At 46.3% G+C, this 11,125-nt stretch overlaps 1 protein-coding gene across 1 annotated transcript in view; it reads right to left on the bottom strand.

Annotated features, from left to right (window-relative positions):
- ADAMTS2 (ADAM metallopeptidase with thrombospondin type 1 motif, 2) overlaps nt 1-11,125 on the bottom strand; it is a 236,909-nt gene that overhangs the window by 55,996 nt on the left and 169,788 nt on the right. The window contains exon 5 of the mRNA XM_012733272.1: nt 2,895-3,051. Within this exon, the coding sequence (XP_012588726.1) occupies nt 2,895-3,051 (157 nt within the window). The remainder of the gene's footprint in view (nt 1-2,894; nt 3,052-11,125) is intronic.

The following is an 11,125-nucleotide window of genomic DNA, read 5'->3' as shown; positions in this document are numbered from 1 at the left end:
TTCCTTCTAGTGAGTCCAGGGCGTTCTCATTTGGGTTGAAACTCGTAGCATGAAAGTCTATAGTCCGTTTTTGTATAATCCCGTGCGCGTTTGGATGTACTCGCCGCGGCGTCTTTGTTCTGCCGCTCTCTTGCCGTTTTCCGGTGCTGGTGGAGCTGCTCAGCGGCTTTGCGTGGAGCCCAGGTGCTCTGGATCGGGTCTGCAGTTTCAGCGGTTTTTTTTTTCTTACCCAGGTATTGAGGATCAGATTTGCAGTCTTTCTGCAACCTGGGCTCCACTCACTGAGCTGAGCCGTCCAGCTTTACCTCCAGGGTTTAGCGTGGGGCAGAGCGGCTCCTGCAGCCTGGGGGAACTTCCAGGGGCCCGGGTTTTCCCGGGAGTTCCCTTCTGGGAGCTCCCCAGTCGCAGATTCCCTCGCAGTTATCTACCTTCTAGTGAGTCCAGGGTGTTTTCGTTTGGGTTAAAACTTGTAGTAAGTGAGTCTATAGTCCGTTTTCGGTCCTCAATTCCTATGCCGGCTTGGACGCGGTGATCTCGGCGTCTTTACTCTGCCGCCATCTTCCGGAACCCTCCATCTTACTATCTTTTAAAAGTAGAATTTGCAATATGTCTGCCATTTCTGATCTTAATGATTTTTTTTTCTTTTAGTATTTCTAAGGGTTCTTCAATTTTAATCCATGCTCTTCAAGAACCAAACTTTAGTTCTGTTGATTTTACCTGTTATTGTCCCTTAGTATTCCTTTCTAATGTTGTGTATCTAACAATCCTGCTCTTACCTTTAGAATTTCTTTGTGTCTGTATTTGTGAGAAAGCTTGGTTGTAATATTTTCCTTGTAATGTTCTTCTCAGATTTTGGTGTCAATTGCATGCAGGCTTCACAAAATAGCTGGCAAATGTTTCCTTCTATTTTTGTTCTGTAGGAGTTTCTTTTTTACTTATATTGCTCTTCCTTAAAAATTAGTAAGAATTCTCTGGGGAACCTGTCAAGTTCTAGAGTTTACCTTGAAGGAAGGCAATTAATTATACATTCATTATATTTAGTTAATGTGAAACTATTCAGATTTTGTCTTTGTTTCCTCAGAATAGTTTTGTCAAGGAATTTGTACCTTTCATCCAAATTGACGTATTTATTGATGTGCAGCTATTCAAAATATCTTCTGCTTATCTTATTATCTTTTTTAAGAAAATGTTTATTTATTTATACATACAGAACTGGGGTACAGGCCAGAGGCACAGGGGTGGTGAGAGGATTCACTAGCAATAGAGGGGGGCACAGAACAGGCTGACTGACAAAGTACACTGCTGAAGGGAGCAGCGGGTGGATCAGAAGAGGTATGCCCCACGCCATGTGGATCACCTCTGGGCTGGGATCGAACTCATGCTGAAGTAGCTTTAGCTTCTTAGTGTTGTGCTTTAACCTGCTGCACCACCAGGGAGGGCCCTATCTTATTATCTTTTGTAAGTAGAATTTGCAATATTGTCTCTGCCATTTCTGATCTTAAATTTTTTTCTTTCTTTTAGTATTTCTAAGGGTTCTTCAATTTTAATCCATGCTCTTCAAAGAACCAAATTTTGATTCTGTTGATTTTACCTGTTATTGCTCCTTAGTATTCCCTACTAATGTTGTGTATGTAACAATCCTGCTCTTTAGAATTTCTTTTCCATTCTTTTAATTTTAATTTGTTTTTTTTTTAAATTTCTTTAGATGTTCATATGAGGACTTTTATCTTGTTTCTACTAAATGCACTTAACACTACAAATACCAATCTAATCATTATGTTAGTTACATAGTTATAGTCACATGTTTTGATATGTTGTATTGTCATTATCACGGAGTTTAAAATATGTTCTAATTTCTATTGCTATTTCTTCTTTGATCCCTGGGTTATTTGGCTATGTTATTTAATCTCCAAACAGTTGTAATGTTTCAAGTTATCTGTTTATTTCGATATGGTCACAATCTCTATGTGATTTCATTTTATACATTTTGTTACTACTTCTCTGTTGCATGCAAGTAGTCTGTTTGGTAGAGTTTCATACTGTATTCACAGAGTGTGTACTCTCAAGTGCACTATTACTCATACACAGTGTGTTCTACTATTTATACAGTTGATCCTTGAGCAATATGAGTCAAAAATCCATTCAGTCAAAAACCCGCATATGGCTTTGACTCGCCAATACTTAGCCTATACTTAGCCTATACTTAGCCTATACTTAGACAATACTTAGTTGTCAACCAGAAGCCTAATAACACAGATGGATGAGCACATATTTCTGTATGTTACATGTGTTATATAAAGTAAGTGAGAGAAAAGAAAGTGTAATTAAGAAAATCAAAAGGAAGAGAAAATACGTTTAGAGTACTCTGCTATATTTATCAACACTGTAAGTTTTCATCATCTATTTACAAGACATTTCAGACCCGAGTTATCTAAGTATTATTTGGTCAAATTGCTTAATTCAGATCTTCTGTGACCTTACTGATATTCTTATGTGTTGCTCTATCTAGTACTGCTTTGTAATGTCTCTTTACCAGTAATTGTAGAATGTCAATTTCTTCTATCAGATGAGTCAGTTTTATATAGTTTCAAAATTTTAAGTAAAAATCTGTAAACTTTTAATGGTTGAAACTTACTCAAATTTGTTTTTTAAAAACTGAGGTAGTAGGAAAGAAACAACTCTGAAATTCACCACAAACTACTGATTTTATCACTTCTGAACTTCCTAACATTTCCTGAAGGTGGCTTTCTAGAACTAGGGGCTCATTAGCACTTACCAGCCCTCTATCAGGCTAAGGGGCCATAGCCCTTCCCTGTCCTTACACCTCCCATGGCCTGGATCAAGGCTGCCATCTGCCTCCCTCCTCGCTGTGCCCTTACAGGGGAGAGGCTCACCTTGCATGCCTGAAGGTCCAAAATCTTGCCGTGTGAGGAAGATGGCATGGTCATGGTATTCGTCATGGCCTGTGTCTGGCTTTTGCTGGAGATAGGCCCAGCGGCAAACATTCTCCAGGCTCTGAGAGGGGTTCCCAATCTCTATGAGGCTCATGGACTGCAGGGAGTAGGAGAGATGGAAGGGAAGAGTTGGTGTTAGCTGGACCAGCTGGGGGCTGAGCAAGCTATAGCACTCACAGACCTCATCCTGGGGACCTGGGCAGGTGCCATTCAGCCCAGTCACCCTCAGGACCCACCTCCCACTCAGCCCCACATATCTGCATGAGAATGATCCCTGGACTTACACACCACTGTGAGTTTCCACACAATCACTGCAGTTTTTGGGTGAAATATGGAAACAACACTCTGAGATCATAGAAGTCCTCAAGCATTTTATCCACCCCACCCCATCTCCAAGGTCCCTGGAAATGATCAGGTGCCTAGTCTGTACAGATGCTGGACAGGAGACAAATATTATATGGACCGTGTCCCCAAGAGCACACAGTCTGGTAGGATCCAGGGTGAGAGAGATGAAAATTCCAATGAGGCATGCTAACACAGAGAAAGGGAGATAACCCTATGTTTTTCCTCTATTTGGAAGTATTTATAATAAACAACACAATTAAATATGGGGTGGGGTTGGGAACTGAAGCAGACATAGCAAGCGAGTCATATAAAGAAGTAGACATATAGATAATTCTGCCACAGATGTATCTTAACTACAGATAAGCAGCTGCTGGGAGAAACCATAGCACACTACTGACAGTAACTCTGGCAATAGGACCCTACACTGCAACCTGGTTTGCCTCCAACACTGGTACTTACTCTGGCTTTCAATTTTCACAACCACCCTGACAGGCAGGAAACTAAGGCTCGGAAAAGTCAAGTAACTTATGCAGGTTACACAGCTAATAAGCCTGAAACCAAAGTTTATATTCAACCCCCTGCATAGTCTGCTTCCTGCAATATTGAGATTTATAAGAAGTGTATCTGGTTATCAAATGACCAAATGTTTAAAAATATATATTAAAGTATCTATTAGAAGTATATATTTGGTCTTTAGACACAGATCTTGACTTAACAGCCAACAGCAGCCCAGTCTCACTTTGATAGATCCCTCTCCTGGTGATTGGGTTCTGGCCCAGGCTCAGAGTGGGAGGGCTCAGGCCAGCCAGTCCCAGCTCTGCATCTTCCCAGACCCTGATTCAAAGGGGGTTGGAAAGAAGTCGGCAAGATATAAAATTGGAGAGCTTGGAGCCATCACCACCATGGGAGGAGACCCCCACCTGAGAAAGAAACTAACAAAGAGAAAGCAGGGCCCCAGGCTGGGAAGAGATGGCTTGCTGGCATCCTCAGAGGTACACCCTGGTTCACTCAGATGAGGTCAGTTCCCCTAGGGCCTGTTTGTTAGCCATCACCATGTAGCAAATTATTCCAAAACTTTTTTGGCCTAACAAACTCCAAATGTTCATTATACCTTTCACAGCTTACGTGGGTCAGAGATCCAAAAAGCAACTTAGCTCTGGCTAAAGGTTTCAGAAGTTGTTGAAGGGAGGCTGTGGTCCCTGACCCCCTGAGGAAAATTAGCTCTCACACACAACATGTGACCACTGGGTGGATCACTCACCAGCTGAAAAACAGACAGTTCTTGGTCACACCGACTGGCCACCCTGTGTACTTCCCAGCACACATGGTTGAGAAAACAGATGTCAAGTCAGTACAAATTCAAGACAGAAGCCCATCTTTTTATATAAAGGAGTCTGGGCAGGTTCACACTTGAGAGGCAGGAGCTACACTAGGGATTGAATTCAAGAAGGCAGGGTCACAGAATAGTTAGCAGGTCCCCTGCACTACCAGGTACCTCAATTCTGTGTCAGAAAATTTCTCCTTGTGAAAGTTAATTGACTTGTGTTAATATCAATGGGGCAGTGACATCACCCTTCTACTCACCCTTGAAGCTACAAAAGACCTTAGCAACTAATGCTCTTCCTCTGTTTGGGGGTGGGAGGACAACATCAGAGCCCCACCAAGGGTAATGGATGGCAGATGAAACCCAGCAGCCGGTCTCTAAGGTGCACCTTGTATACCTCACCCCAATGAGAATAAGACTCTGGCCACATCTTTGAGAAATCAGGAGTCCAGGCAGAGAAGCACATTATGTCAGGGACAGAACAGGAGTAAAGCCATGGAGTGGGCTACAGAGCCAGAGGCAGGAGCCAAGTTGAAACAGGTTGAGGACCAGCACGCTGGGGACACAGAGAGAAGCCGAAGTGCTGTGGGTGAGGGGTGTCAACAGGGCAAGGTGGGTGATGTGAGTCAGTGATGCAGGTTGGTGGTAAGAAAAGTTAAGGCCTATTTAGCCACTTTAGGAAGGATAAGGGCACACAGAAATATTCACCTACTATGCTAAAAAAAAGGTGTGGGGCAATAAGGAGTAGTGAGGACTGCAGGAAACCTAAAAGTCCTTGCACAACTGTAGGAGAAAGGACACTCAGCATCAGTCTATTGCTGGCATGTAAAAACAAAGCACAAAGCTGCCAGATTGGATTTCTCAGGTCAATCTTTAAATCTGGCTTTTACAAAGAAGCCTACCTCAGAGTAAACACCGATTCAAGTTAAAATAAGTTATATGGGCAAAACAAAACATACTGCCCAGGCGAACAGAATGAGAGTCCCGAGATGAAGGTCTTCAGACAATGGATCCTCACTCCCTCCCAGGTCAGCCAGGTCCCAAGTTCCTTTTGGTAGCAGAAGTGATTTTGCTGCTGTGGCAGGATAATTTAATGACATGTTGACTTGTGTTTTATTCTTGCCTTGTCTTTCCTTAATTTATTCCAAGAAAAAGGCAATCTGCCATTTGTGTTCTCTAGATGCACGAGGATTTATGGTTTGGGTTCAGAGCAGAAGTTGTCTGGGATTCATTCCTTCCTGGATCTTGGGTTCTGAGAAGGCTCCTCAGCAGGGGCGAACTATGAGAGGATGGTCTTGGTGCAGCAGATCTTAGCAACATCAGCCACGCTCTGGGCTCCAGGAGCCTCAAGAAGTTGAGGAGGAGAATGATGTTGGCCAAGATGTGGAATTGCTTATACCTGCTAAAGCTCTGCCATGTCTCTTTGTCAACTCGCTCAAGATTCTGTCCTATCTCAGATGGGTGCAAAGAAACCAAAGTTCACTGTTCTTGCAGGACCTAAAGAGTTCAGGAAGGTGTGGGGTGTCCACCACCATCCTGAACCTTGACCTTACATGGGCCCACGTACATTTTGGAAAGTGCCTTCTGCATCACTGAGGAGGGAGGGGAAATCATAAAGAACCTGAAAAAGAACTTGAAATGGGGACATAGCGGGTGCAGAGTGAAGACCACAGGGAAGTAGGAGATAAGCAAGAGAAGTATTAGGGCTGGCAGTTTCTAGCTTTTGGAAGCCTTCCCACATCTCACCTCTGTGTATAACTCCTGGGTGTTCAGACCAGGTGATCTGCCTGCCCCTGCTCCTGGAATCCATATTAGGGTGGAGGAGCAGAGGTTCAAAGTACTGAAAACTGTCTGACACACACAATAGCCTCATGGTAGCCCATAGGAAAACTACCCACGAGCTCCTGCCTCCTGTACCCCACTCCTCCCTCTCCTTGAACTACTCCTCCAACTTTTCAAGGGTTACTCACAGAGCTCCTAACAGAGATGTCAGAACAGAGATATCAGGGTGCCCAGACAGGTCTGAGGCCCAAGAGGATGATCTGGCCAGTGGATGGCTCAGGCTCTAGAAGGAGCTCCTGCTGAGATGTCACCTCTTCCCTCTCCTGTGCCAACTGGCCCATCCTCTTCATCCTCAGATATTCTGGGCATCACCAATCCATGCTTTTATCATAAATCAAGCACCTGAGCTACGGCAAGGAGAGTAGGTTCCTCTGTATCTCCTTCAGAAGGGATGGAGAGAGGCTGAGAGAGCTGCTCCTTTCAATTAAGAACAGCCCTCATGTGATCCACGTCCCCGGTCCTTTATGATTTCCCTCCCCCTGCACTGACCCTTCTCCTTCCCCATCCCCTTCTGTACAAAAACTGATGATGTAAGAACATCAATAAATTAATAAAAAGAAAAGATAGATTGATTCTCACACCAGCTCCCTGTGGCCAGCTGCAAATCTTGCTGGTCCTGACAGGCATCTGCTTCCCGGCTGCCGCACTGACTTCATAGTTCGGTATTCTGCACCCCACCCAGGCTGGTCAGGCACCCTTGTGAGGGCCTTGGGCCACCGCTTGCTAGAAGCAGCACCCTGGGCTCAGCATTGTGGTGGCTGCTGAACCAGCTGTGAACCTCAGACCTTTGTCCCTTCCCTCCCTCCAGGGGCAGCTGCTGTCCAGAGTGAGATGCAGTGGGTTCATGGACCCTGCTGCATTTAAAGAAAATAGGATATATCGGGTCCCTGAGTTGGGGTCCATTATCAGGCTCACTCGACTCGGATTTACACACATCTTTTCATTTTTTTTAAAAAAAATTATTTATTTGTGCACACAGAACTGGGGTACAGGCCAGAGGCTTCACCAGAGACAGAGAGGGGAACAGAAAAGGCAGATCGACGAAGTACACTGCTGAGGGGAGCAGCAGGCGGGTCAGGAGAGGTCTGCCAAGTCATGTGGTCACCTCCAGGGCAGACGGGAATCGAACTCAAGCGGAAGTGGCTTTAGCTTCTCAGTGCTATGCTTTTAACTCGCTGCGCCACCAGGGAGGGCCATCATTTTTATTTTTTTAAAGATTTATTTATTTATGCATACAGAGCTGGGGTACAGGCCAGAGGTGCAGGGGTGTAAGAGGCTTCACCAGAGACAGAGTGGGGAGCAGAACAGGCAGATCGATGAAGCACACTGTAGAGGGGAACAGTGGATGGGTCAGGAGAGTCACCTCGGGGTGGGTATCAAACTCATGCTGAAGTGTCTTTAGCTTCTTAGTGCTCTACTTTAACCCGCTGTGCCACCTTTACAAACATCTTTAGGTAAAGTGTACAATTGCCCTAAAATATAGGAGCTGTTAACCTATTTTCCAGATGAGATAGTGTGTCTCAGACAACTGAACTAACTCACCTAGAAAGAAGGCAGGTAGACCTGGAAGCCTGGGAATTCTAATTCGGGGGCCACACCTCCCTCTTAGCAGGACCCACTAGAAAGGAAGGGTGAAGGCCCAGACAGCCACCAGATGGCGCTGCTGCTACGAAAACAGCAGCATGGGTGCTGGGCTCACTGGTGGCTGGCCACTTTGTTCCCCTGCTTGTAACCCCTAAGCTGTGCCAAGAACAGGGGGCCCGTGGAAACTAGATACAATCTCCGGGGGGTCCTATTCTAAGTAATTCAATTAAGACCTGCACAGAAAGTTCTGTTTCCAATCACTGCTCTCTGACATTTCCATTGCTTGCTCTCCAATCAGCTGAATTATTTATGCATTTCCCTTCAGGCAAGAAGACAACAAGGAAGCAGGATGTAGCCTGGCAGCAGGTCACTCCAAAGTCTCACTTGCCATGGGTCTATGGGGTACAGTTTGTCAAGGTACCGCAAGTACCCCAAGTCTTTCCAGCCTCTGGCGAGGGCATGGGCAGATGATAAGCAGGTCTCACCTGAGCAGCACCAGGGCCCTGGTGTCGGAGGCCTGCTCAGCTCTCCTTGCTCTGTGTACTGGGACAAGTCACCTCACTGACCCACGTTCCTTGCCTGCAAAATGGAACAACTGGCTGGTGCTGCTCAGGAAGATGAGCAGGAGCTGGCTACCATGCTTGCCCCCCATCTTACTGAAGGTTGAGATCCAGACTTCAGGGAGAATGGGGTTATATCTGAAGGGAAGTATTGTATGCTTCGAATCCCTTGCACTGCCCCTACTAGAAACAAGGAAGCTGGGGTGCAGAGCAAGGAGTGAGGGTGTAGGACACACAGTTAGAATGGAGGCCCTGGGTTGCTGAGTCCTCACCTGTAGCCCTGTCCTCACCTCCTTCTAAAAGGTTCAGTCAGCATCTCTCGAATCTTTCACCTCTAACACTGAAAAATTCCCACACGCATCCCATACTTTGGCTCGACCTGCTCTATCACAAGATACCTCATGTTCTGCTTGTCCCCGACTCTCTGATTCTCATTTGCTTTGATTTTCATCATCCGAGGAAATATTTAAAATGAGAACAGTTCAGTAGCTTTGGTGCCTCCTCAAAAAATCAATTGAAAAGACAGTTGCTATGCAACCCTCAAGTGTTGCCGATGTTCTGCTCCCTGGCTGATGGCATACTGTATAAAATAAGATAATCTCTTTTCTTTTGCTGTTTTTTTTTTTTTGAGTGCAGAAAAATGTTGTCTTAGGAAAAACTTGTGATAACTCAGGCTTCTCATAAGCTAGAAGACAAACAACATATCACTCACACAAGTGTCACCAATTTTATCCCTTGGGGCCTGGAGACACGCATCAGGGGGCCAGGAGAGCACAGAGTTGGGGGAACTAGTCTGTTTCCACCACCATTTGGAATAAATAACAGGAACTTTGTACCTGAGGTCTCTTTTGCCCTGAGCCTGCCCCAAGTCACATGGGGTCATGCTGCCTCCTGGGAGACCAGGCAGGCCCTAGGTCTGCTGCTTCAGGCCAAGTCTCCTTCTGTCTCCCCGTGCACTGAGTAAAGGGTCTTGCCCCAGAGCTAGGCAAAGTGCAGTTTGTGAGCAAGGCAGCCCCTGAGTGCAGAAATTGGAAACATGTAGAGTGAGGTGATGGCCCGATGTTATGTTTATCCTTTTTGTCACATTTCCTTTTAACCATTCTTTCAAAATGTAATGACCAATACAATTTATCCTTGAGCAGGTTGGGGGCACAACCTCTGATCCAAGCAGTCAAAAATCCCCAAAACTTTACTAATAGCCTGTTGTTGACTGGAAGACTTACTGACAACATAAACACTCAACGAGCACATATTGGTAGTACATGCTTTAGTGTATTCTTATGATAAGACAAAAGAGAAATGTTAACAAATCATAAAGAAGAGAAAATGCAGTTCTATATTTACTGGGGAAAAAAATCCACTTGTTAGTTTAAACGCGGTTTAAACCCATGCCATTTGAGGGCCAGCTGAATTGGTCAGTGACAGGCCTTTACCCCAAAGTGCTGTGTGTCCAGTCCCATGCCCTGTGCCCTCACACTGCTCCTCCATAGAGGTCCCTTTCCGTGCTGACTGCTGGCTCCAGGTCAGCAGAACCTCCACCCTCCACAGCCTGCTCCTGTGGCCGAGCCTCAGCCAGCCCCTCCCCTGCAGGTCAGCTCTCCGATGCCAGCCCTCTGATTGTGGCTGCCAGTGCCACCTCCTAACTTTGCTATGGCACTGCTATGCCTCTCTAGGAAACTAGGATTCACAGCCCGGACTTCTCTCCTTCAGAGCCCAGCAACTCGCCAAAAAAGGATAGAGCATCAGTCTGACCCTGTGACTTTCTGGAATCCCCTGGGACAAAAAGATGTCAGTGGGCACCAGCCTTCTGGGGGAACATGGGCCCCTATCACATCCTCACTGGGCCCAACTCAGGCCCACAGGCTTTCAGAGGCCAAGTGGAACAAGGCAGAGATGGTGGGTGGTACATGGGGCAAGCTTTGCTTCAGGTGACCCATTCGCTCTGACTGAGTCCCTCCTGGCCCAGCTGCAAGGACTGGGGATACACTCTAGCCTAACTCCTTCAGTGCCATCAGTGGAGGTCTGAGTCCAACCTGCTGAGTGCCCACTGGGGCTGAGAGGTATTATTGGATTTGGCCCTCAAAGCATGAGTCCAGCCCCTGGTTCTTTCTGCGTAACTCCTGACCATGGATTTCCAACTCTTCCCAGAATGATGTCAGGGAATCAAAGGGGATGTTGGTCCCCGAGACCCTCTTAGGTCTTGTACTAGTCCTGGTCATGCTGAAGTGCCCCACTGCCCATGGGCTCCAGCTGCTCCGCTGACTGGCCGTGGGCTCCTCACAGCCCCAAGATGCACATATCTCCCCACACTGTGCCCAGAAAGAACAGACTGCAACCTGCCAAGGGGATGACGCCCACCCTCTGTGTGCCTCTTTCTGCAAATGTGGGGCACGGCAGGTACCAACATGGCCCAAGCAGAGCAGAACCCCTTCCCATGAGGTGGCATATGAGGAGCAGAGGCCGAATCAACAAAGACTTGGAAGGAGGCGCCTGCACACCTCCCTCCAAGTGACACA

Source organism: Condylura cristata, unplaced genomic scaffold (genome assembly GCF_000260355.1).
Source record: "Condylura cristata isolate star-nosed mole 26May11 unplaced genomic scaffold, ConCri1.0 scaffold00040, whole genome shotgun sequence".
Lineage (NCBI taxonomy): Eukaryota > Metazoa > Chordata > Mammalia > Eulipotyphla > Talpidae > Condylura > Condylura cristata.
Note: the sequence above shows the minus strand (reverse complement) of the source record. Positions and strands in the feature narration are given on the sequence as shown.